At 43.3% G+C, this 27,488-nt stretch overlaps 1 protein-coding gene across 2 annotated transcripts in view; it reads right to left on the bottom strand.

The window, feature by feature from the left end:
* The window catches only part of SH3RF3 (SH3 domain containing ring finger 3), a 298,858-nt gene that overhangs the window by 86,266 nt on the left and 185,104 nt on the right, over positions 1–27,488 (bottom strand). For both annotated transcript variants that reach the window (XM_064143669.1, XM_064143670.1), the window contains exon 3: positions 21,917–22,012. In XM_064143669.1, coding sequence (XP_063999739.1) covers positions 21,917–22,012 — 96 coding nt within the window. The remainder of the gene's footprint in view (positions 1–21,916; positions 22,013–27,488) is intronic.

Below are 27,488 nucleotides of genomic sequence, written 5' to 3'. Positions count from 1 at the left end.
AAGGAGTTTGATGAACTTTCTGGATATCAAACTAGAAAATGCTATTTGTTCAGCTTCTTGAGTCTGATTTCTGGTTTAGGGTAAAAGGCATATACGTAGTGCTGTTGAGTCATGCAGTGAAGTAGCTTAGTACCCTTTCCTCTTGTATACTCCTGTAAAGCTCATCATGCTCCAGTTTCCCTTAAAGCCTGCTCTGCCATGGGTGTCACTGCTAGATAAGAGGTGTGCCATCTCTTCAGCGACCATGAGCTTTGAGCAGATCTTTTAAGATGCTCAGGCACATGTGTATTGCCATAAAGCATGATGATTGCTGGCATCAGTCACTTTTATGACATCCATATGCAAATGCTGTTTCTGTTAGTATGCTACAACTGGAAGGAATTTGAAAAACCACTGCTCCAGGCCATGCTGTTCGAGTTCTGAGATGGCAAAATTAATGGGCTAGCAAAAAATTTGCACAGTAGGAAATCTTTCTGAAAGTGTAGAAGGCAGTTTATTTTTTCCCCCAGTTTGTGAAATAACTCAAGATCAAGTATTTTCCTAAGACATTCCTTTCTCTAAATGGACTGCCCTCTATTGCACCTACATTCTGTGGGCAGAAAGACAAGTTGTCCCAGGAAACTGAATTTTTGCAAGCTGTGACCACACCATGTGATGCAGTCACACAGAGGCATTTGTTAATAATGCTTTTATTATTTTTGTCATTAAATGCTGAACAACTCCCACCATGGAGCAGTACTCCATTGTGAGAAGCATTACATAAACATAGAGCAAGAAGACAGGTCTTGGCTCAAAGGAAGTACCATTTGAAGACAGAAATAGACAAAATACACAATGAGACAGTCTTATCAGCAAGACGGGCAGAGGATTTTGCACACCATAAATCTTCTGTAGTCATCACAGCCAACAACAATTTTAGAGAGGAGTCTGGAGTGGCAATGCAGATGTCTGGGTGTTTTTGAAGGATTCATCACAACCATGCAGAACAGAACACTACAGAAGAAAATGAGAATTTGAGAAAACTGACAGAATGGTTGACATAGTTGGCTGATCAAAGACAGGGACTGATCTTTCAGTAGTTAATAAAAGACAAGAGATAGAGAAAGTAACGAGCAATTCAAAGTTTGCAAGTAAGGGCAAGTTGCATTGGCTCTACAGGGCTTGGGAGAGAAAGAAAGAAAGAAAGAAGTGGCAGCAGATGAGCAGTTTGGATACTCAAGACTGACTAAGTCTGCATTTGCTAAGGAAGCGGAAAGGATGTAGCCATAATCAGGATAGAAGAGGATGAGATCTTAGTCTTTGTGAATGCTCAGAAATCAGGTTGGCCAAAGACTATGATGGATGAATGGGACCACGAATGAGGATGTCTTCTTAACTTGTGATGAAAGACCACTGATCCTTCTTTGAGCAGTGACCCAATAGGAAGGATAAGACTGAATTCTGACTGTACTGCACTGAAACCTCATGTATGTGTTTAGTGAGAGTTGCTCTATGCAGAAGCAGACATATGCATTGCTGGATTAGTGTGGAGATGCCTCTGCCTTGACCTTAACTCAGTCCCCAGGAGTGCTTTTGTGCTCTCAGGGACCCCCTTTGACAAAGCTTTGTGCTTGAAACAAGAGCATGGCTGCAAGCAGTAACCAGCCAAAGTTAAACCATGACAGCTCCCCAAACGCTTTGGGGCACAAAGGCTCAGTGTCAGTACCAAGAACTACTAGACCTTGACAGGCACTGGGAGACTGCCAGGAACGTGGTATCAATCATCTCTACAGCCCTCCTTTAAACTCAATAATTCATATATTGAGGGAGAATAAAAACGGGCACCCACCAAATCAATCCAAACACACCTCTCTCTCCTGAGCAATGACTCTCTGGAAGTAAGAGGCTTTTGCTAGGAATGGTCAAGCCTCTCCAAGCACTAGACTGAAGCTAGGAGAGAAGATACTAAAGCCGTTATTTCTGCCCTCAAAGGGAAAAAAGCACAGCTCTTCCTCTTGGGCTAAGAAAAAGGACATAAGAGGAAGACATGTCTGTGAATTCCTTATTATGTTGCTGAGGATCAAGGAGATGATCATCAAGAAACATGCCACTGATCTTTACTTTCTCCACCAACAGCAAGGCAGTCAAGGAGTGTTCTCCCTCCTTTTGCAGGCTTGCTTTCTTCTCAAGAAACAGTAACACAAGGCCTCTTCTCTCAGTGCCCTCCCCTTAGAATATATCTTGCATGAGCCCACCACTGCCTGAATGCTCTGGCGCCTCTTCTGCTTTGTCCCAAGGTTTCCAGAAAAAAGTCTGTTATGGAAAAATTCTATTAGGGAAATATCTTCCATGAAACTTCCTGCCAACTTGATTCAATTGTGCCTAAATAGATTGGAAGACTTCAACGTCAGATTTAGAGCAGGGTATTCCTTCCAGCCTTACTTAAACCAAGGCTAATATTATTAACCTTGTTTATGGAGTACCTAGTCCTGCCTTCTCATAAAATTATGGCTTAATAAAATAATGTGATAAATTGAGGGACAATGAGGAGGTTGCTTGCAAAAAGCCCCACATGCCACACTTCACCATTTTGGTGTGATGGCTTAAAGTTCAATGGCAGCACTGCCTGCAGAGTATCTGTGGGTAAGGGTTGCTGCCTTGGTCATGTTTTCCTGCAGTGAGCATGAGATGCCACATGTCCTGTTTTCCCTCCTTCCTACTTTCTGCCTTGTATCAGCATGGATGTTCATGTGGCTATGGGGTAAACAGGATGATGGAACAGATGTGACTGGAAAGCAAAGAAACAATGACACCTGAACTGAGTAACTTTCAATAGGGTGAGTGCCCTGATTCATCTCCGCATGCAACCATGTGTTTAGTAATCTTGGAACAAGGTAGGCAGAAGGAAAGTGATGTCACAGAGGAAGCAACAAAGCTATCAAAAGGTCCAGAGAAAGGCATTGAAACTAGTGAAGGGTCTGCAGGACAAGTCTTACTAGGAGCAGCTGAGGGAACTGGGATTCTGGTCTGGTGAACAGGATGCTGAGGTGACCTCATTGCTCTCTACAACTACCTGAAAGGAGGCTGTAATGAGGTGGACAGTGGTCTCCTCACCCTAGTATCAGGTGGCAGAATGAGAGAAAATGAACTGAAATTGTGCCAGGGAAGGTTTAGGTTGTATATTTTGAAAAAAGAAATGCATATGGAAAGATCAATCAGGTTACTCTTGGAGGTAAGAGAGTCATCATCCCTGAAGGTATTCAGAAAACACGTGGACATGGCATTTCAGAACATGGTTTAATAGCCATGGTGGTCTTAGGTTGACCATTAGACTCAATGATCCAGAGGTCTTTTCCAACTGAAACAATTGTACTATTGTGTGAAAAGAAGGCCAATCCTTTTTGGCACCAGCCATCGCTTTTGTTAGGATAAAGCAAGACCAGTATCACACCCAGAACATAGTCTAAACAATGTCTGTCCACTTTGTAAATGAACAAATAAGCAAAACCAAGGACTCCCATGTAATTTCTTCTGCCAAATAGAATAAACAGAGAGGGATGAGCCTTAACAAATACTGTGTGTTCTAGAGAAAACCTGGAAAAGATGGAGAGTCCCAAATTAATTCCAACTATCTTCCCTTGACTCTGATTTTCGTTTTCAATTTGTTTGCACTGATTCCTCCTCTAGTCTTTTGAAATTGGTTTTCTCAATGTCCAGCTCTAACACCTCACAAAATGTCAGAAGATTTGAGACATAACTCAAACATCTGGTTTTGGCATAGCTAATGACATCTTTAAGCTAAAAATCAACTTCATATGTTATTTTTGTTGTTTGAAGCATGCATTCAGCACAGATATACAGTCTCTGATCTCTTTGTGCCTGCAATACAGTCTGACCATTCCAGGATCTACCACAATAAATAACAAAAGGGGTAAAACCAATATACAGCCTTGTCATATCAGAAAACTATTACTCTTGAAGCTGCTCCTTGAAAGCTTAACGAGTCAGGTTCAACCACATTCTGTGACTTTTCACCATGGTAGAATAACATTTGTGTAACTTGCTATCTTCTGAAAATAGATTAAAAGGGACCCTAACTGGCACACTCCACACCCCCCAGAAATAATTTATGTTGTCATACGAGTGACCCATCCTGTTGCTCTGATGAAGGTCATCTTACCCACCACAGGCACGGCAAAAGATAACATGTGCTTCAATCTCCTCCAGTCCTTCCACAGGCTGGGATTTTAGTATTGGACCTCTGCTGGTTTGAAGCAGGCTAGAATGTTTTGGTGAGAAGAACTAGATTACAGGCTGTAAAAGGAAAACAATGGTGATGTCTACTTCCCTCATAGGCTTACTGAGATGTGTAAAAACATAAAGCAAAACACAGATAAGGCAGTCTCTCACTGGGGCTGCTGGCTGAGCTGCATCTTACTCTCTAACCTCACCCTCCATTTTGGACTACCCCACTTTGCTTCCCCTGGCTGAACCTCCATTCTTCCTTGGGACTGGGGTAAGGTTGAGAGGGGGGTAAGGGTAAGGGGAGGGGTGGTTGAGAGCCCCTTCTCGGGACTCAGGTTTCTGGGAGGGGAGTTGTGTTTCTGTATTACCTTTTATCTTGTATATTTCTGTCTATAACTGTATATACTGTAAATATCTGCTTGTATATTGTGCTAGCTGTAAATATAAGCTTCATAGAACCATAGAATCAACCAGGTTGGAAGAGACCTCCAAGATCAGCCAGTCCAACCTAGCACCCAGCCCTAGCCAGTCAACTAGACCATGGCACCGAGTGCCTCATCCAGTCTTTTCTTGAACACCTCCAGGGACGGTGCCTCCACCACCTCCCTGGGCAGCCCATTCCAATGGCAAATCACTCTCTCTGTGAAGAACTTAATTCATATTTCCAGAGCCAGCTGAGTCTAGTCTGAGTGATTTCCAAAGCGTGGGGGGGTGGGTAACACCCAAACCGTCACAGGACCCTCTTTTCCTTGGCACTCCCAGCACCAGTGCCACAGCTGACACATGGAAACATTCTGCCCTTTGTTCAGAGGTCTGTGGCCATCAGCAAAGCAGAGAAGCAGCTAGTTTTCGAGATGCATCTCTCAAAACCTCCACACCCTCCCTCTGTGGCTATGTTTGGACTGAAGATCTCCACTCTGAGAGTTTTAGGGCACCAAGAAAGCTCCCCTAGAAAGAAGCTAATTAAGATGTGCAACATGCATTAATAAGGACACCAGGAAACAAAATGAAGAATGCTTGTGTGAGAAGCGGTGAAATCCTCTAGGAATCTATTTTTAATTAACTGCTAGACAATTCATGTGTCTGTTGACATACAGCTCCTTAATACACTTTCATGCATTAGCTCTGGGTAAGTGAGACTGAAAGATATTTTCTTTTCAAAAGGAAAAAGATCCCAGGAATTCAGCAGCACTGAAGCAATCTTCAGAAGCTGTCAGACATGATCAATGACTGGAAAAGACAAAAGCCCTGGTTTTGCACCTCCTCCAGAGAGAGCAGATTATTGATGATGTGCTCTAGAGTCACTTTGGGGCCCCAGGATAGCAGATATATGCAATGGCTACTGCTAACTTCTAGCTCTTGGAAACCTGTGCTGTTGCTCAGCTATTTCACCCCAATGATTATGTGCGATGAAGCTGCTGAGTGTTGCTGGAAAGCCCGAAACACTTGCTGCATGGGCAAAAGGTACTCTTTAGTAATGGACTTTCTATTCAATTGGTCCTTCTCAGTACATATAAGGCAAAAGGGACCTGACACTTTGCCTGAAGTGTATTTCCATTTGAAACACACACATGAACATCTACTTTTTGTGTGTGTTGAAGTTTTCCTCAAAACGTGTGGCAGGCCTCAGCTATCCTAGAAAGGTAATAAAGAGGCAATGCATAGTCAAGAGTCTTTCCAAGACTTCCCAAAGTTTTGCTGTACATGTATCTAAGCATTGCCAAAACCTTACTTATTCAGGGCACCTTGTTGCTTCTGAAAGACACAGAAGTTTTAAGGCTCCTTAGTAAAATCATAAAGCACATTGACAGCTACATGACAGAGAGGTACTTCTGGAAACTGGTTGCTTATGGCATCAAAGAACTGACTTGAACAAAGATACTCTTTGCTGGTAAAATGGCAGGACTTGTGTGCAATGAGCATTTTGGGCCTTTTCCTTTCAAACCTTGCAGAGCAGGGACCCACAGTCTGAGCAACCACAGAAGACAGCTCTACCTTAGGCTGAAGCTGGTAGCCCTAATCGTCTCCTTTGATGAGAAGAAACAGCCTCTTCTAGAAGTAGGCTCACCTGACACCTGTAGATGTCTCCATTAAGCAGTAATGCTTACTTATCTCCCCACAAGCACCTGGTTATCTCTCTCTATGGTAAGAGACAATTAGCTCAGAGGTAGTGATCTGTCTAGTGTTGGTGAGATGTACACAGAGACCTGCAGGGCCTCCCAAAGGATATGAAAGAGCATTTCTCAGTGCAGAAGTGCTGTTTGGGCCAGAATCACCGTTCTGTTCCTCCTTGATGTGATACGGCTGTGCTTCAGCAGAGGTCTGTCTCTTTACTTACAATCCAACTGAGAATTTTGAAGTTTAGAAGAGAGAATGGAAAATAAAGAACAGTAAAGGGAAATAAAACAACAACAACAATAATAATAATAAAAAGGGTGTGCATACCAAGCACAACACAACAGTTTCTGAGGGCATTTTGTTCTTTCTGCCTAGGGGAATCAGAGTTCTGTAGTAAAAGCAACCTCAGGACCATAATAGGAAAACAGGAACTTTGTGACAGAAACAAAAATCCAGTGCAGAAATAAAATAAACAAGACAGAATTACAGCCAGGGTCAGAAATTGTATTCAAGCACAAGCATAGATCAGGAGAGCTGCAGGTAAAAGGAAGGGATGTTTGTAATGTTGTGTGTTGATAGCACAAAGAAGTAGCTGTAGATGAAACACCAGTTGGTTTGCACTGGGAAGGATGACAAACAGGATTCTGCAGGGGAGGGCTGGATATCCTTGAGTGGACTATGGCTAGAGATCAAAGTCTTGTTATCAGATGACTAACTTGCACTTTAATTTTTGGCATCTAGGAGGCAATGCTTCAAAATTGCCCCACAAAAATATAAAAATGATGTATATGCTTCTGGAAGACTTAGGAAATGGGATCATTTGCCAAGGTGGTAGGTTTAAGTTGGCTGGGCTGGAAACCTTCTATAAATAACCCTAGATAGTTATTTTTACAAAGCACAATCTAGGAAATTCAGATGTTACTCATCATGGAGGGTGGGTGGAGGAAGATATTCCTGAATGTGACAAATGGCCAATTTCAACAGGCTCTGAAGAATTATGAAGTGATAACAACTTGGATGTGGTTTAGATTAATAGAAAGATTGATCATAATGTGTAAATCCAAATAACTTCACTATGAATTAACTCGCGTGAAAGTAGGCAGGAGGACATGCAAGAGAAGAGCTCTAACTAAAACAGTCAGCTCCCAAAAGGGAAATTTTCACAACCTACACTCATGTTTAAATTTGGGTGCTGGCTGTCACTGTGGCTCACCACAGGTCCCATGACTGTCTGGGCTGGAGGATGACTCAAACGTGACAGCACACCCACCTATCTCTGCATGTAGGCTTCCTTTCTGTGGCTCCCACTCGAGAAGAACTTCTGAGGAACATGCTGTCAGAGATAGAAACCAGAAAATGATCCTATATTAACTTGTCCAGACATAGCATGAGGGGAGTGTGTGATCAAAAAATGGTCAACAGAGCCAAGGAGCTCAGCTCAACTGATACAACATAGGGGAAACCTGGCATTTAAGCTAAAAGGTGACAACACAGCCAAATTGTGCATCCAATGGTGGGATGCATGGTGGGAAGTCTGTGTGAATGATTGCCTCATGAAGCCTGATAGAAATTAAGAGAAAACTTAACAGAAAATACTCAAAAATATTTTAAAAATAAGTATTTTGGTGGAGGCACCGTCCCTGGAGGTCTTCAAGAAAAGACTGGATCAGGCACTTAGTGCCATGGTCTAGTTGATTGGATAGGGCTGGGTGCTAGGTTGGACTGGATGATCTTGGAGGTCTCTTCCAACCTGGCTGATTCTATGATTCTATGATTCTACCTTAGATTTTAGGTAAACAATTAAACCAAAGAGCAAAAAGTTGAATCTTGGACAGATTCACTCTGATATGGGTCAAGAACTGGATGGAAGGCTGGGCCCAGAGAGTGGTGGTGAATGGTGCCACATCCAGTTGGCAGCTGTCACTAGTGGTGTTCCCCAAGGATCAGTGCTGGGCTCGGTCCTATTCAACATCTTTACTGATGATCTGGACAAAAGGATTGAGTCCATCATCAGCAAGTTTGCAGATGACACCAAGCTAGGAGCAGCTGTGGAGCTGTTGGAAAGTAGGAGAGCCCTGCAGAGGGACCTGGACAGGCTGGATGGGTGGGCAGAGGCCAACGGGATGAGATTGAACAAGGCCAAGTGCAGGGTTCTGCACTTTGGCCACAAAAACTCCAGGGAGCACTACAGGCTGGGGACAGAGTGGCTGGAGAGCAGCCAGGAAGAAAGAGACCTGGGGCTACTGATAGATAATAGGCTGAACATGAGCCAGCAGTGTGCCCAGGTGACCAGGAGAGCCAATGGCAACCTGGCCTGCATCAGGAACAGTGTGGCCAGTAGGACGAGAGAGGTTATTCTTCCCCTGTACTCAGCACTGGTCAGGCCACACCTTGACTACTGTGTCCAGTTCTGTGCTCCTCAGTTCAAGAGAGATGTTGAAGTACTGGAATGTATCCAGAGAAGGATGACAAAGCTGGTGAAAGGCCTGGAATGCAAACCCTATGAGAAGAGGCTGGGGGAGCTGGGGGTGTTTAGCCTGCAGAAGAGGAGGCTCAGGGGGGACCTCATTGCTGTCTACAACTACATGAAGAGAGGCTGTAGCCAGGTGGGGGTTGGTCTCTTCTCCCAGGCAACCAGCAACAGAACCAGGAGACACAGTCCAAGTTGTGCTGGGAGATGTATAGGCTGGATGTTAGGAGGAAGTTCTTCCCAGAGAGAGTGATTGGCATTGGAATGGGCTGCCCAGGGAGGTGGTGGAGTTGTCATCCCTGGAGGTGTTCAAGAAAAGACTGGATGAGGCACTCAGTGCCATGGTGTAGTTGACTGGGTAGGGCTGGGTGCTAGGTTGGACTGGATGATTTTGGAGGTCTGTTCCAACCTGGTTGATTCTATGATTCTAAGTTCTTTATTTATATAAGTGTGCTAGTTTGAAGCAAGCTGGAATGTTTTGGTAACAGAACTAGATAACGAGCAGTGAAATGAAAACAATTGATGTCAACTTCTCTCACAGTTACGCTGAGAACTCTGGGAAGAAGAAAGACTTTTTCTCCATTTTGTTTCTCATTCTTGCTTTTGCCTTAGACCTGGTCACATCTCATTAACCCTGCTCCTACTAACCTTGCTCCCTAACCTCTTGGCTGCACCTCTCTTTTTCCTGAGAACTGGGGTAAGGTTGAGAGGGCCGGGGGGAGGTGTTGGGGTGGTTTGAGAGCCCCTCCTGGGGACTCAGGTTTCTGGGAGGGGAGTTGTGCTTTTGTATTGTTTATCCTTTGTATATTTCTGTATATAATTGTATATAACTGTATATATTGTAAATAGCTGCTTGTAAATTCTGCTAGCTGTAAATAAATTGCTTCATCTATATTCCCAGGGTCCGTCTGAGTTAGCTGGGGCAAATACAAAAGTGTGGGAGGGGCGGGGTAACCCCCAAACCATCACATTTTTTAATTGGCGCCCAACGTGGGGCTAGATATTTCAGTGAGTGGAAATTAGCTCTGGGAATTAAGATGAAGCTAATCAAGCAGCTATTGTATTTGGTTGGTGCATTGCTCTGGTCTGGTTTTGTTTTCTTGGTATTTAGTTGGTTAAAAGGTCAAATTGTTGCTTATTTCATTGATCTGGCTTATAATAAGGCTAAAGCTAAGGTTTCAGATATGTTCTGGAGCTGGGGTGATTTTATTCTTGGTTATGCTGGTTTTAATATCTCTGAGAATATTACCAAGGACATTACAGGAGCTCTGGTCAATAATGTGACAATCAATGGAAATTCTGCTTTAAATATGGCTCTAATGAGAGTTATTCAGCCTAAGACAGGAATTCCAACTGTTTGTTTAGGCACATGCTCGTGTAAAACTGTTTTTCTTCTCACAATTTTTAATATTTGCCTCATGATTTTGATATTCATATTAATTTTGGCATTATTGGTGAAAAATTCAAAACCAGCTTCTGTAAGAGCTAGGAAAAATTCTGTGTCTCAGAAGCAGTCTCTTTCACAGCAAAACAAGGAACACAGTTATCGGCTTCCCCCTTGCCAGCCTCTGCCCCTCCTTCTCCAAGTGCTGGGAACACGGCCAGTGTTCCCGCCGCTAACGTAAACAATGATAAGGATAGCAAAAACAAAAACAAGCCACAGAGTTTAGCAGGAGCCCCAGGAGCACAGGCAAGTACCCAAAATCAGAATGTTCCCAGCAAAAATGATAACACCTCAGGGTTGGCAGGCATCCCAGGAGGACAGGCAAACAATCCCACTAATGCTAATAATACTACTAGTGCTAGTAACGCTAGCCCAGTCAGTCCAAATCCTAATGACACCAGCTCAGCCAATTTGAACCCCCAGCCAGCAGACCAGAACCAAAATCCTCCTGTTAAAAGCAAGGCAGATTTGAACTCACAAGCTCCAAGTCAGACCCCTAAGGATACAAATGCTCCAGGTCAGACCTCCAATAATTCAAATGCTCCAGGTCAGACTCCTAAGGATTCAAACCCTTTGGGTCAGACTCCTAAAGATTCAAATCCTCCAGCAGACACATCCAAGTCTGTTGCTGCTCAGGCCCTTCTGGCACCTGCTAAGGCAAAAGCTAAGACAAAGAGTGGTTCACAGGAGGATGTAAGACAGGGGACATCTGGTGATCAACAGCAAGGAGAAGAGGAAGAGGAGGCAGTTAGTCTGCGAGACCTTGTAGATGTGCTGAGACAACAATACTCAAGTGAGAGGAGTGCTGTGAGGTTAGCTGCCAGGAGAGAGGATGGTTCCCATGAGTTTAGGAGTGCTATGAGGAAGATTGTGTTAGGCCAGGTACCACTAGATGAACAACAGGAAGAGGAGGAGGAAGATGACATCCAGGGTTCCAAGGATCCACTCAGAGAGGTCAGGGAAGTTAGGAAGGAATACACAAGAGAATCAGGTGAGCCAATCCTAAGCTGGCTAGTGAGATGCCGTGGCATTGGTGCTAATGCTCTGCAGGTAGGAGACAAGTCTGCCAAGCAGCTGGGACCACTCACTAAGGAGAGTGGAGTGGACAAACACCTAGCAAGTCCTCTTGGTAGGGTTAGCTTGTGGACACGCCTTTTGTTGGCTGTGGCTATGAGATATCCTTCCCGAGATGATTTGCCATGGGCTGCCAAGAAGTGGAACACCATTGAGCAGGGAATTAAGCTTCTGAAGGAGTTTGCTGTGAAGGAAGTGCTTTATGGAGATCATGGCACTCATGAGCCTGACGATATTCCTTTGGGAACAGGTCTCATGAAGAAGCTTATTAAGCTTGCTCCTTCATCCTATGCTAACATCTTGGCCAGTAAGTTTCTAGCAAGGAGTGATAATGGAAGATCTTTCACTGTTGGTGAATTCACTGATCAGCTCAGGCAGATAGAGGATAGCTTGTCACATTCTGGTATAATCTGTGCCATAAAGACTATGACTACAGAGCTTAAAGATGGTATTAGAGATGGCATTAAGGAGAGCATGAAAGAACTGAAGGAGGATCTTACAACCTCAATTTCCAATCTGGTAAAAGATACCATTCCTGCATCATCTGAATGGGTGCATGTTTCTGCAGTCAGGAACAGACGCCCACCTCCTGCAAGGCAATTCCAGCCCAGGAGGAGACAAATTCCACCCAGACAGCAGCAATCACGTGCGTCACTGTGGATACTTCTGCGTGACACATACGGTGAGAACATGAACAAATGGGATGGTAAACCTACTTCAGCTCTTTCAAAGAGAGTCAAGGATCTGCAGAGTGGCAGAAACAGAGGCAATAATGCCAGGAAAGTAGCTGTCACTTCTTCAGCTCCTGAGAGCAACTGCAATTGTTCCAACAGTTGCAATTTCTCTCGCAACAACACTAATCACTGTGTACACCCTACATGCCATGTTCAGCATTAGGGGTGCCCTGCCTCCAGCCAGGAGGAGGAAAGGGATAGTGGAGAGAACCGAATCTATTGGAATGTATTCATTAGGTGGCCTGGCAGTTCAAGAGTTCGGAAATACAGGGCTTTAGTTGACACAGGTGCTCAGTGTACTTTATTGCCATCTAATTGTAAAGGGACAGAGTCCATTTCTATCTTTGGAATCACTGGTGGATCTCAAGAGTTAACTAAGGTACAGGCTGAGATCAGTTTAACTGGTAAAGAGTGGAAGAAACATACTATTGTAACTGGTCCTGATGCGCCTTGCATTCTGGGAATTGACTTTTTGAGACAAGGTTGTTTCAAAGATCCTAAGGGTCACAAATGGGCTTTTGGAATAGCATCTGTAGAGATTGAGGATGGTAAATTGAAATTGTCTATTAGACCTGAACTTTCTGATGAATCTGCAGTTGTGGGACATCATGACATAGAGGACCTGGAAGTGCCAATTGCAACTCAAACTGTTCATCATAGGCAGTACAGAACTAACCGTGACTCTTTGTTGCCCATTCATCAGCTGATTCGTCAATTGGAGGATCAGGCTGTCATCGAGAAAGCTCATTCACCTTTCAACAGTCCCATCTGGCCTGTGCGTAAACCTACGGGCGACTGGAGACTGACAGTTGACTTTCGTGCCCTCAACGAGGTGACGCCACCCATGAGTGCAGCTGTGCCAGACATGCTGGAACTCCAGTACGAGCTGGAATCAAAGGAGGCTAAATGGTATGCAACCATAGACATTGCTAATGCTTTCTTCTCTATTCCCATAGCAAAGGAGTGTAGGCCTCAGTTTGCATTCACCTGGAGAGGAATCCAGTACCAGTTCAACCGTTTGCCTCAGGGGTGGAAACACAGCTCAACCATCTGTCACTCAGTCATCCACAATGCACTGGAGAAAGGTAAAGCTCCAGAGCACATCCAGTACATCGACGACATCATTGTGTGGGGCCAAACTGCTAAGGAAGTCTTCGAGAAAGGTAACAAAATCATTGACATTCTGTTGCAAGCAGGTTTTGCCATTAAGAGAGACAAGGTCAAAGGACCTGCCAGAGAAATTCAGTTTCTGGGAGTGCGGTGGCAGGATGGTCGCCGTTACATTCCTCAGGATGTGATCAACAAAGTCTCTACCATGGCAGTTCCCACCAGTAAGAAGGACACACTTTCTTTCCTTGGTGTGGTGGGATTTTGGAGACTACACATTCCTGGTTTCAGTCAGATTGTCAAACCTCTGCATGATGTGACTCGTAAGAGAAACAATTTCGAGTGGGGACCTGAACAGCAAGCAGCCTTTGATCAGATCAAACGAGAAATAGTCCATGCAGTGGGCTTGGGACCTGTGAGATCTGATCCAGACATTAAAAACATTCTGTACACGGCTGCCAGTGACAATGGTCCAACTTGGAGTCTTTGGCAGAGAGCTCCGAATGAGACACGTGGTCGTCCACTTGGTTTCTGGGGACGTTGTTACAGAGGTTCAGAGACAAATTACACTGCAACTGAGAAAGAGATTCTAGCAGCCTATGAGGGAGTGAAAGCAGCTTCTGAAGTGATTGGAACTGAGTCACAATTGCTTTTAGCTCCTAGACTGCCAGTTCTTAACTGGATGTTCAAGGGCAAAGGTTCATCACCACATCATGCCACAGATGCAACCTGGTCTAAATGGATGGCTTTGATAACCCAACGAGCGCGAATGGGTAATCTTGACCGACCTGGTCTGGTGGAGGTGATCACCAACTGGCCGGAAGGCACAGACTGTTCCAAACCTCCAGAGGAGAAAATAAATCGTGCTGAGGAAGCTCCTCCCTATGGTGATCTCTCTGATCAGGAAAAGAACTATGCTTTGTTCACAGATGGTTCCTGTCGTCTTGTTGGGAACAAGCGAATATGGAAGTCAGCGGTTTGGAGTCCAACCAGGAGAGTTACCGAAACGAAAGATGGAGAAGGAGAATCCAGTCAGTTCGCTGAGGTAAAAGCTGTTCAACTTGCTCTTGATGTGGCTGAACGTGAGAATTGGCCTATCCTTTACCTCTACACCGACTCGTGGATGGTAGCCAATGCTCTATGGGGTTGGCTGAAGGACTGGAAGAAGCATGGTTGGCAGAGGAAAGGAAAGCCTATTTGGTGTGCTGATCTATGGCAGGACATTGATGCACGACTGGAGAAAATTCCAGTGAAGGTGCGGCACGTAGATGCACACATGCCTAAGAGCAGAGCCACTGAGGAACATCAACATAACCAGAAGGCAGACCAAGCTGCTAAGATTGCTCAAGTTGATACCAACTCTGAACTTGACATTGACCTTGATTGGAAACACCGAGGTGAACTGTTCTTAGCTCGGTGGGCCCATGATTCATCTGGACATCAAGGCAGAGATGGAACATACCGATGGGCTCGCGATAGGTCAATTGACTTGTCCATGGACGCTATCACCCAAGTCATCTATGACTGTGACATTTGTGCTGCTATTAAGCAGGCTAAGCAAATCAAGCCCTTATGGTATGGTGAGAGATGGTCAAAGTACAAGTATGGTGAAGCCTGGCAGATTGACTACATCACTTTACCTCGATCTCGTTCTGGCAAGCAGTATGTGCTGACGATGGTAGAAGCCAGCACTGGATGGCTGGAAACCTATCCAGTTCCACATGCTACTGCACGTAACACCATTGTTCACAGTATCACAGTATCACAGTATCACCTGGTTTGGAGAGACAGATCTTGTGGAGACATGGAACTCCAGAAAGAATTGAGTCAGACAATGGTACTCACTTCAAGAACAATCTTGTGAAAAACTGGGCCAAAGAGCATGGTATTGAATGGATCTATCACATACCCTACTATGCACCAGCTTCAGGGAAGATTGAGCGCTACAATGGTTTGCTGAAAACCACCCTAAAAGCCATGGGGGGTGGAACTCTGAAAAACTGGGACAAACATTTAGCAAAAGCTACTTGGTTGGTAAATAGTAGAGGTTCAGTAAATAGAGCAGGACCTGCACAATCAGATTTGGTCCAAACAGTAGACGGTGATAAAGTTCCTGTTATACATGAAAAGAATCTGTTAGGGAAAACTGTTTGGGTATTTTCTCCTTCGGGCGAAGGGAAACCTGTCCGAGGGGTGGTGTCTGCTGAAGGTCCTGGTCATACATACTGGGTAATGCAGGAGAATGGTGAAATCCAGTGTATTCCACAGAGAAATTTAACCTTAGCTGAGAGAGTTTAAATTCAAGTTGTTAGGAGTTTTCTGTTCTAGGTAACATCGGCGCCCAACACTGAGAGAATCTATGATAGAATCTACAGCACATGAGCACGAACCCAACGTCACCTGGGAGTCCCTGTTCTGAGCTTTTGAATCACCTACATCTGATTGAAGTGTGAACTGAACATGTATATATAGTTTTAGTGTAAATATTGGTTTAGATTAGATTGGATAATTCTCAGCGATACTTTGAGCGAAGTAGACAAGGGGTGGATTGTGCTAGTTTGAAGCAAGCTGGAATGTTTTGGTAACAGAACTAGATAACGAGCAGTGAAATGAAAACAATTGATGTCAACTTCTCTCACAGTTACGCTGAGAACTCTGGGAAGAAGAAAGACTTTTTCTCCATTTTGTTTCTCATTCTTGCTTTTGCCTTAGACCTGGTCACATCTCATTAACCCTGCTCCTACTAACCTTGCTCCCTAACCTCTTGGCTGCACCTCTCTTTTTCCTGAGAACTGGGGTAAGGTTGAGAGGGCCGGGGGGAGGTGTTGGGGTGGTTTGAGAGCCCCTCCTGGGGACTCAGGTTTCTGGGAGGGGAGTTGTGCTTTTGTATTGTTTATCCTTTGTATATTTCTGTATATAATTGTATATAACTGTATATATTGTAAATAGCTGCTTGTAAATTCTGCTAGCTGTAAATAAATTGCTTCATCTATATTCCCAGGGTCCGTCTGAGTTAGCTGGGGCAAATTCAAAAGTGTGGGGGGGCGGGGTAACCCCCAAACCATCACAATAAGGAAAAGGGAAAATACAAAATTGAGTTGTTATATAGAAAATATAAGCCACAGATTTAAAGTAATGTGCACATATAATATGTATATATAATTACATATTGCTATCTATTGTATAGTTAGTCTCCTCTCTGACTGCTACTACTCTTAGTTTTCCAGACTGACACAATAGTTATTTGAATGCCTTCAAATTACTTTGCATGTGTTCAACAGTACTTTAATAAGTTTTATTTATGGGTTAATCCAAAAGTAGCCTTAGTTGTGTAGGTTCTTCTTGCAGCTTAGAACACAAATTCTGCATGTGTCAGTTTGAAGGTGAAACATGGGAGCTGCATGTTTTATTTCATTCACATAGAAATCTGATACCAAAAAAAGTGTCTTGAAATATTCTACAATATTCTGTGAACGAGGAAAACAAGTAGGGCCAACTTTTTAGAAGCTGTGAAGGTGTAGGAATGAAGTCTTAAAACAATGTAATTACAAAGTTTGAAAATGCATATCAGTAAAGCTTTTCAACAGGAGGTAACTGAACACCTCTTAGCTCTTACATTAGCAGCTTTACAAGGTTCTTATTCCATTTTTATCTGATGCACAGAAGGAGAGAGAATAGAAAAATCAATTCTGATGTTAATGGGTATAATTCTTTACTCATTAGTATTACACTTACTTGCTGCTGGGATGAATTTGCTCCTCTGAGATTTAGTAAGGCAGCTTTTCTCAAATCATCTACGTTGCTTTCCTTCTTCCCACCTTTCAAAAGCCTCCATTTTTATTAGCAAGGCTAAAATGAACTGTTTTGACAGTCCTTAAAAATAAAGATCGTATGGTCTTTTTGGAAAGGGCTTTAAACAAATGTTGTCATCTAGTGACTAGAAGGATTTCATGAAATGTACTGAGAGGTTCACACTATGCTGCCAAAGAGACCACACAGATATAAATGAGGGGTCAGACATCAAGGTTAAATTCATTAAAAGTGTCCCATAGTGACCCATCTGTCCTGTAGCTGAAGGCAGGAACCAGACTGAATAGAGAGAAAACTTAGACAAGAAACGGAAGGGGCAACATTTGTTGATGTTGAAAATGGTAAATACATCCACTAGAGCTAGAAATACAGATACATGTCTGAGTCTTTAAGACTATAACTGTGGTGACTGCCACTGGAGACACTGGGATATTTGGAAATAGGTAAGATGGGAACCTGTGTATAGAGACAAAAAGTACAAAATCTGCCACCCGGACAGAGCGCTAAACTGGAGGTCACACCAGCAGGAACGTGTTGAAGAATCCTGAAGTTGAGCAGGTCTATACACTGTGCTATGGGAAAGGCTTTGCTCTCTTCAGAGTAGTTACCTGCACCTCTTCTTGATGCAGGCAAATCTTCAAATTAACTGAACAGACACACAGACAGACACATTCACACTCACACACATGCAGAACTCTCAATCATTTGCATTAATCTGGAGGGGAACTACAGGTTATCATCAGCTAAGTGCACAGATACACAGTTAAGGACAAATTCAGCTGGGTAGATGAATCTCTGTGACACAATGTAATGACCTGGTAAACATGCACAATTTCCTCTATATGGGGTAAACTGTTCTAGAACAATTGGTAGATTCAGTGGTATAGCACAAAATCACTAAATGGGGTGCTCTGCAAAGCTAATTTTGGAATGAAAAATCACTGTTTTCTTTATGAAATGCATTTGGCTATTTTTTTCCCCTTCTCCTTTCTCCTTAGGTTTTGGCTAAATTCTTTAAACACTGACTTGCAAGAATTCTTTTTCCCTGGGTCTCTGGGGAGCCTTGTGGATCTATGCTGCAGGGCACTGAAATCATCAGCTCTGCCCATTCTCCTCCTCCCTCTTTCTCCTAGACCTCCTTTCCACCTTTTACTCTTTTTGTCTGTGAAGCACAGGAGAAGATTCCTGCTACTCTGCTTCACTGCTCTGTAAAAAGAATTTCAGGACTCCTTATATCACTTAATCACAGCTTTCAGTGCTTCTGCTGCCATAAAACATTGTAACAATGGGCTGGGACTTCATCAATTGTAATTTGCTGTTATTACAGCCACAGTAGCTCTTGACATAATTGCCTTGCTCTACCATTACTTGTAAGGCTTGTAGATCTTGGTCAATACTTCTTTGCTTGGGGGGCTGCAGTCAGAAATTTTTGCCTAACAGCTCAGAATATTTCTTTCCTATCTGAGCAGGAACTGCTCCCTTCAAATACTTTGAATACCACTGCCCTCAAATTTCACACTTAAATCTATTAGGACACATTTAATTCTTCATTATTCTCAGTTTTACACATAGCAGCGTGACACAACTTCCAGAAATAATAACAGCAATTATTAAGAATGAAGAAGCTAGCTTGAAGACAGTAAAATAAAATATAGCTAAGACTTTGAATTCCTTGCAGGTCTAAAACTTGTCCCAGCAAGAACATAACTTTAAAACATATGGATTATTAATATGAGTCTTATTTCAGGAGAGAAGGCATCTTGAGAATAAATGTTGTGGTTTTCTGCAGGCAAATTAAAATGTAAATTATCAGCCCAAATTACTTCTACTGGAGACAAAGGATGGCAACAAAATAATAATAAAAAAGTAAACCAGTGCAAACTCTCCCTGACAGAATACATTGTCTGTGACTCATTCTGTAGACGTCACCATAGTGAGCTGCAAATATTTATTCCTTTTATGATTGTAGTTTCTCTGAGGTTGGGACAGAGAAGACACTAAAGAGGCAAGAAAAAGCCTCTCGGTAGAGAGCTGTCAAGACACAGCAGGCATGCAAGCACCCTTGCTGGTCACTTGTAAGAAATAAAGCATAAAATCCATGCCATGTTACACTTCTGTGGCTATATGGACAGCCACAAACAATACTGAGATACAGACTTTCTAAAGTACTGCAGAAAGCTGATATATTTTGATGTCTTTCCCCCCACACACCCTGTTTTATGATGTCTTAGTCTGGGCTTCATCCAAATTTCCCTTATGGAATTAGACTTCTCTCAAATTCAGTAAGCTCAGAGCAGAAAGAAGATGAAGGAGCCTCAGAAGGCTTTTACATGGGCCAGATGACAAGCCCAAGTGCTGGGAGGCCAGTGAGGTCTTGATGGGGAATTTGCTGGTGACTTGGTAGTGCTGTGGTATACACCTCTCTCCCACCACACTGCAGCTTATGCACACAAACGCTTTGTAACACAGCACTTGCAAAAGCCTTCCTTGCAGGCACCCACATGGGGCTGTGGCAGAACACTGCCAGGATGAAGTCTCACCAAAGGCAATCTACAACAAGGATTATATCCCTGTTTGTAGCTATGGCATGCTTAGCTCTAAGATTCTCAAAGTGACTGGCTTGTTTTCTAAAGCTCTGCAGCAAAGGCAAGAGCTCTTGCTTAGGCTGTGGGAGAAACTGGGGACATTAGGGCCTGTCATTAGAGATGGGCTCCAGGCTGGAATTTGCTTCATCCAGAGTGCAGAGCTTTGGATGCCATGTGAAATCCCACGCACTTTGGCCGATTGGCTCAGGCAAGCGGAAGGCTACTGTGAGAATTATGCTTTGCTTATTCTGCACACTTTGCCAAGATTTTGAAAACCATTTAATGGACTTGGACAGACTCAAGAAGTGGTTTAAGATTCTAGTACTACTTGTTTAATGGATTTGTTTTATAAACACTGGCATTGAGATTTCAAAACCTTCTTTGGGAGTTGTCCTGCTGATTCCCCTTAATTTTTAATGTAAAGTTAACATCTGAAGCTGGCAACAGCAACATAATTGTATAATGCAAACAGTTGCATAAGCTCATCTCATATTCAGAACATGGCCTCCATCCATCAGGATGTGGATGAAATAGGTGGCTGGTGTTTCTGTCTGGGGGCTCTACAAACCACGGCACAAATATTGTTCCCACGTTGCCCAAGGATCTCATTTGAAAAGGTCTTTCAAGCCTCTATATTTCAAATCTACACAGATAAAATCTATGTATAACAACATATTCATAAATGTACTTATTTTATACATGTGTGTGTCTGTGTATGAATGCATATGCACAGCCACATTCCTGCATGCATTCTCCCCTGGTGCTGCCAGCTGGCTATGTGCATCTCTTTAGAAACTTTCAGCACTGCTACTCTGATTGCTCCTCCATGATCACCTGGGACATGCTTGTGCTTGCAGCACTTCAGTGAGACATCACTACATGTGTTCCCAGTGACCTGTTCCTCTGAGGCTTTGAGCCCTTGACCTTCTGAGAGCTGTACTTAAGAAGAACAGATACCTAGGGACGGGAGAGAGATCAGGAAGGTGTACAGCATGTAGGCAGTGCAAGCACTTACAGTATGCAAGTAAAACTAGAGCTGGGGAAAGGTGCTGGGGTGCAACAATGCCTGGCTGCATAGAGGATCTTAATTCACTCTTCCTGCAGCAAATTTCAGGACATCCCCAGGACAAGAAAAAGAAAGGAAAAAGGATGGAATCTGGGAGAAACCCTGCTTTCTGATTTAATAACAACAAACTGAAAATGTCTTATGCATTCAGAGTAGAAGAAAACTAGTCATTAACTTATGTGAGGCAGCTGGTTTCCCAATAATTGCTCCTACACGTTCTGGTTTTAATATTATTGTTCTTGTCAACTGTGGGAACGCAATGTACATTAATGATGGTTTATTCCAAATTGGTCATTGTCTGAGTTAATAATTAGGTAGTCGGGCACTAATTATCTCTATTTTGTCTCAAATAATTATCTAAGAGATCTAGAGAAGTAATTTTGGAGACAGGCATCAGAGCCACACACAGTAGGGCGGGCTTCGCTGTAGGCACAAGAGATACTTCACTCCAGAGAGCAGCACCAGCCTACGCCAGGGAGAAGAGTGATAATGCTCCAAGTAATGGGTGCAGGGTGGCAGCACCTCAAAAAAACGCATACATATGTGATGCACATCCGTTCTTCATCCCCCTGGTTCAGACATGAAGGAGGAAAGCTCCTTAAAGGCACTACCTGGGACCTGGTAGCTGCTCCAGAAGAGCCATCACAGGCCACCACTGCTAGCTGCAACATTTCTCCTGAGCAGCATCTAGCTGAATGGGCACCAGGAGGAGGACACAGCAGGGGAAGAGTTGGTACAATAGGTCTGCTTGGAGGACATGACATCTCAGCATTTACTCTTAAATAAGCCTCCTGTGGAAATGACCACAGGACAAAGATGTATCTGGTGCACAGAGAATGAGAGACCTTGGGCATGTGGGTGGAGCTACCTTAGCTCCTCCTGGAGCAGGGGCCACCCACAACAGCCCTCCAAAAGTCTGTGTTTTCAGGGCATGGCTGAACCTGCATCACTGATCTCCACATTCTGGCAGCACCCACCTCTCCTCAGGTACAAGCAAAATATCCCAACTGCAATCATCCTTCCCTATTTTATCTACATATTGTGGAGATTACACCAATAATGCTACATGGGAAGCCTTCAACAGTAACTTAAGGCATACACTGTGCTGGCCACTTTGAAGTGAATCAAGTTTACCCTCACAATGCCTTAGGTGAAAGCCTCTTTGGTTATTCTGGTGTAATCTGTCCTTCTTATGTAAGGATAGTCAACATTCTCTTGCCCTTGTGGGCACCAAAAAACCCAAGAGATGTCAAGACCGGCACCCATTACCTGTTATGAACTTACCTCAACATACAGGATAGGAAAAATGCCAATCTTGTCACCTAGCATTCCTTCTGCCCAGTTGTCATCTACCCTCCTGATGACTGTCAAAATTTCATCCTAAAATAAGAGATACACAAAATAATGATTTTTTTTTCAGTTGAAAGGTGCCAGTTTCTAGTTACTCACAAGATATCTTAGGGAGACAGTACACAGAGGAGCCCATAAGCCAGATGAAACCGTTCTCTGAATCATGAGCCAGCAGCATCCTCAGCCCAATATCTCACCCAAACAGCATCCATCCCGCTCAGTGAGCATCCTAGTCAAAATACATTGAAACACCCTGCAGACTGGTGTAGCTCATACTAGCAGCCAGCAGCTCCAAAGGCACGGACATAAGTGAGTAGAGAATAGGTAACTCCTGGCTCCATTGCAGAGACAGGGAGAACAGTTGACCCAGGAGGCTGTGTCTAACCCAAAAGCAAAAACTCTGTAGCATTTAGCTGCCCCTCTGCATCCAAGAGCTCACTGTGGTATTTGGCTGCTCCAGAAGGCAGATGAATGGGAAGCAGCAGCAAAGGCAGTTCTGGAAACACTTCCAACAAGAAGCACACAGTATAACATGAGGTGCTCAGCAACTATCCCACACTGCTGATGCATAAATGTTACTTCTTCTGAAAAAATATATTTAAGAGGTAAAAGTGCAAAGCAGGTAAAAAGCCAAGGATAACAAAAAAAAAAAAGGCATTTCTCTGTTGGATCAGATACAGTTTAGATAGAAGTTCACATTCTAAAACCAATGACATTTATCATTATATTTAATCTAAAATATTTTACAAAAGACTCATTTGGTGATGGACAATTTTGGGATTATAAAACAGGTGACTGCGCAAAGTGAAAATAAGATTGATTCTGCTCAGTTTCTCTTGAACATAAAAATCATTACCAAACCTTGGGTGACTAGGACCAAACTCTGAGATACCCAGTTTGAGCTGCTCAACTTGTCAGTGGATTTCTTTTACCACATCTGCCTGCTGGGGTCATACTGAACCTGCCCCTGTGGCAGCACTGCTTGCTACAAAGGCTGTAGCAGCCAGCAGTTTCTGCAGAGCACTGCCTGCATGCTCAGATCTCCTACAGTCAGAGGAAAGGAATGGGCTGAGAGAAGCCACAAAGCAAAGTTTTGCTGAGATACCATTCATTCTCTCATGGCATCCAATCCTCCTCTGTTCCTGTGCAGAAATTTATAAAAAAAAAGAAAAAGAAGAAAACATCTTCTTCCAGAAAGCTGAGACAATGTTCCCTGCTGTTCTCACTTTATTTCCATCACTCACTCTAGGAAAACGAGAGCTACATATGGTCTAGCAACCTGCATGTAATAAGCTTTCCATGTTAACTGGTCAGGCAAGGGAAACTTTTTTGGTTTAGTGCAGATACTTTTCACATAGGAAAAGAAAAAAAAACAACCCAGGAATTCCTGATTCAGGATGTCCAGACCATGGATTCACCGTGATAGGAAATGAGCAGAACGGGGCTATGATGTGACGCACTTTGCAGCTTTTGGACATGTGCGTTTTGAACACGTGCATTTTGAAATAGTTTAAATGTTTCCTTTGAATTATTCATCTGAATGATCCATTAGAGGAAAGCTCAGAGAAACAGACTGTGTCCTTCAGCTATTTATTACAGCTGGAAGGATGTGAAAAGAATTTGTGCTTTTAATTTCCTGAAGAAACAGATAGCATTCCCTTCCAAAGCCCTGTCTGCACAGACCATTTTTGATCTGTGTGAAGAGCTGACAGTAATACGTGTCTGCAAAGTTTCCACATGCTCTTACAAAAGACCAATTATCATAAATTTAGAATCTAGGTAAAGGGGGTAGATGAGGGAAATAAAAGACTGTATTCCTTCAAGAGCTTGCTACGAGTCTTACTACTTTCTGTATTTGTTTAGCTATTTTCTCAAATGATTTTTTAAAACCCCCAAAATGTGAAGAGTCTACACTTTCCCTATATATTTTGGTATATATATATATATAATCTAAGAATCATAGAGTTGTCAGAGCTGGAAGAGACCCTGAGGACCACCTTGTTCCACCCCCCCTGCCATGGGCAGGGACACCTCACACTAGATCATGTTGATCAGAGCCCCATCCAGCTTGCCCTTAAAGACCTCCAGGGATGGGGCTTCCACAACCGCTCTGGGCAACCTGTTTCAGTGTCTCACCACCCTCATGGTGAAGAACTTCTTCCTAATGTCCAATCTGAATCTACCCACTTCCAGTTTTGCTCCATCCTCCATGTCCTATCATTACCTGACACCCTAAAAAGTCCCTCACCAGCTTTCCTGTAGGCCCCCTTCAGATATTGGAAGGCCACAGTAAGGTCACCTCAGAGCTTTCTCTTCTCCAAACTGAACAACCCAAACTCTCTGAGTCTCCATAGGAGAGGTGCTCCAGCTTATCCTTGTGGTGCTTCTCTAGCATGTCTAGATCTTTCTCGCAACATGTCTAGATCTTTCTTGTAATAGGGACTCCAGAACTGGAAACAGTACTCCAAGTGGGATCTCACTGGAGTGTAGTAGAGGGGGAGAGTCACCTCCCTCGACCTCCTGGCCACACTTCTCTTGATGCAGCCCAGGTTACAACGGGCTTCCTGGGCTGCAAGTACACATTGGCAGCTCACATTGAGCTTCTCATCCACCAGCACCCCCAAATCCTTTTCTTCAGGGCTGGTCTCAAGCCAGACACTGCCCAGCCTATATCAGTACTTGGGATTTGGGACATTAGTTCTGTATGTGCAAAGATAGGTATATACATGTGCAAATATATGTGTGCATGTATATGCATATGTGTATTTGCATATATACATACAAATAAGAAAGAGAGAGTTAAAAAAAATGACTGTAAAACCCTAGACTCATTTGACATGACTCTTTCAGTGGCACTGTGCAAGCCCTTCCCTGGAGCAGGTTGGACAGAAACCTGGCAGGGAATGGGTAACCTTTGAAGATCATTTCTACCTTTTGCATTCAACAGACCTAGGAAATGTGGAAGGTTTTTCAAACACTGATCTTAGTTTGGCTCTGCCAGGTCTGGCTGCTGAATGCAGTAATGGATAGGAGAAAATCAGATAGATGCACATTCCAAGATATGCTGACATTCAAAATGTGTATCTTTGTGGGAGAGAAACATGCAAATCCTTGAGAATGCTCTCCATTACAGAATTTGTTTTCAGAAGGATGCTGAAAATCTTCAGGAATTACAGCAAATCCCAAAACATCTTTTGAAATTCTTTGTTAATAGAACGTTTCTTTGAATTCACAGCCCACGACATCATTCTATACATTCCACTGGTGAGAGCTTCAACATGAACTATTTTAGCACTTTAAATTAGTTGGATAGCCATGCTACTTATAAATTCCTAGAAAGGTTCCCAAAAGGATCATGAATAGTAAAGAGCCACAGATCTCTTGGCATATCACTTCGGCTTTCTGAACTTCACTATCTGACATGTACTAAATTGATTCCCAGGCAGCATAAAAGAATCTAAGCCTCAAATCACATTTCAAAAGCAAATGGTATCCACTGTAGTCTGACAAAGATACCTTGTGCTCTTTTTGTGCATGCTGCCCAAGTCTCTAATTATTTGCTCTTTCCTACTTGTTCAAGTGTCTCTCTGTTCCTCAGGACCGGGCAGCCTTGCGACAGGCACGTGGGACCTGCAGTTCCAGTTTATAACCATTATGAAAAAGGAAGTCAATGATGAATCACTTAAAAAGCAATCTGATTGACAGAGAAATGAACCCTTTTACTGAGAAAACAGCACAAAATTGTGTCCAATAACAGTCATGATTCACAGCCTGATTTTCACTCTAGTCATTAACAGCCATTAACAAAGCAATACAAAGCAGATGTGCCTGCTATCTGCAGAGATAACAACTCCATCTACAGCACTGGGGAGATCTCAGTGATGGCAGGATGGCACCGTGTGGTGCTTGGTGTGCCCACCAACAACACTTGCCAGCTGGCATGAGAGTTTCAGTCATCACCTACTGCTGGGATGGTCCCTCTGAGAACAGCAAATGCTGCTGGAATTGAGCACTAAGGGGCTGAGATGCCACTATGCAGCCAGGAAACAGTATCGGATGTGACAGCTCCAAGATTGGCCCAGCATTTGTTAAATACCACTGTGGGCTGGGAGCAGAAATATTGGAAAATGAAGGAAGTAGCCAATGTGATTGAAAATGTGATGAGCAATAATGCACGGGAAACAGTTGGTCCTACCTTGACAGGTCTCAGACTCATCTACCACTGAGCCTTCAAAGGGCCACATGAATTCATGGATATAAAGGCTGGTTCAGCACCAAAACAAAACTGTGGGCTGAATCTGAACCCAGTCTAAGCCCAAAGTAACTACACAAACAGATAATAATGAAATTACTCCAGCTGTGTGCTGCTACAGCTGCAAGCAGAGTCCTCTTGCACATGGCTTGTACCAGAGAGTGCACAGTTAAAGGGAGGATGGATTGTTTTTTGAAAGAAAGGCAGCAGGAGCCCAGGCTTCTACTGGGGTACCATGCAAGGAGACATCAGAAAGCTAAGTTAAATATTTCCCAAGAGCATACAACAGAACTTTGTAGGTAACACACTGATTGCAACCATGGTAATTAACATTATCATGAGCATTATTACACTTCTGAAGCTGTTGGGAGGTAAAACTGATGCCAAGCCAAGTCAAGGCTGTAATCCATCATTATAGAGAACAAAATAAATGCTAACCAAATGATTTGGCAGATCACTGCTAAACACTGAGGAAAATTATGTTAAGTTACACATCTGGGATGTTTCACCTTTTAGCCAGTGCGGAGAAGGTAACAGTGGTGAGACTCTATACCTGCACATGTGGCCACTTTGGGAAGTGAAGTTACAGGAAGCAGTTCACATGATGCAGAAGAATGTCAGGTTAGACCTTTGTCTGTTCAAACCCAAAACCCTAGTAAGAGGAAACCCAAAATATCCTTTGTTTCCTTTTATTGCACTGACACATACTCTGACTGCATGATAACAAAGGGAATTGGAAAAACCAAAGTCCAGCAAAAGAGCAACAAAATACGATATGGAACATCCCTGTATTTGAGTTTCCTTCTTATAATTTCTCTTCAGAGGAAAACCCTTCTTTATTGTATGTTTGTAAGTGTGCTGGTTTGAGGCTAAATGGAATATTTTAATGAGAGAAGTTAGATAATTGGCTGTGAAATGAAAATAATAGTGATGTCTATATCACACATACGTTCTGCTGAGAGATATAAAAACAAGAAATAGAAACAAAGTCAGTGAGTGTCTCTGGCTGCTGATGCTGCTTTAACTATCTCTGCCTGAGTCTGAGTAACTGCAACCAATCATTCTGCTTCTAACTTCTTATAGGGCAATCTCACCCTTGCATCTAAGACTTAGGATGTATGGGTGGGGGTGGAAAGAAGGAGGGGAGTTGGTTTGAAAGCCCTCTTGGGTGGTTCTGCTGTTCTGGAGGGGGTTTGTATTTCTGTATTACTTTTAACTTGTATATAGTTGTAAATATCTGTATATATATTGTGT

The sequence above is a fragment of the Pogoniulus pusillus genome, chromosome 5 (assembly GCF_015220805.1).
Source record: "Pogoniulus pusillus isolate bPogPus1 chromosome 5, bPogPus1.pri, whole genome shotgun sequence".
NCBI lineage: Eukaryota > Metazoa > Chordata > Aves > Piciformes > Lybiidae > Pogoniulus > Pogoniulus pusillus.
The sequence above is the reverse complement of the archived record's forward strand: the minus strand, read 5'-3'. Positions and strand labels throughout refer to the sequence as shown.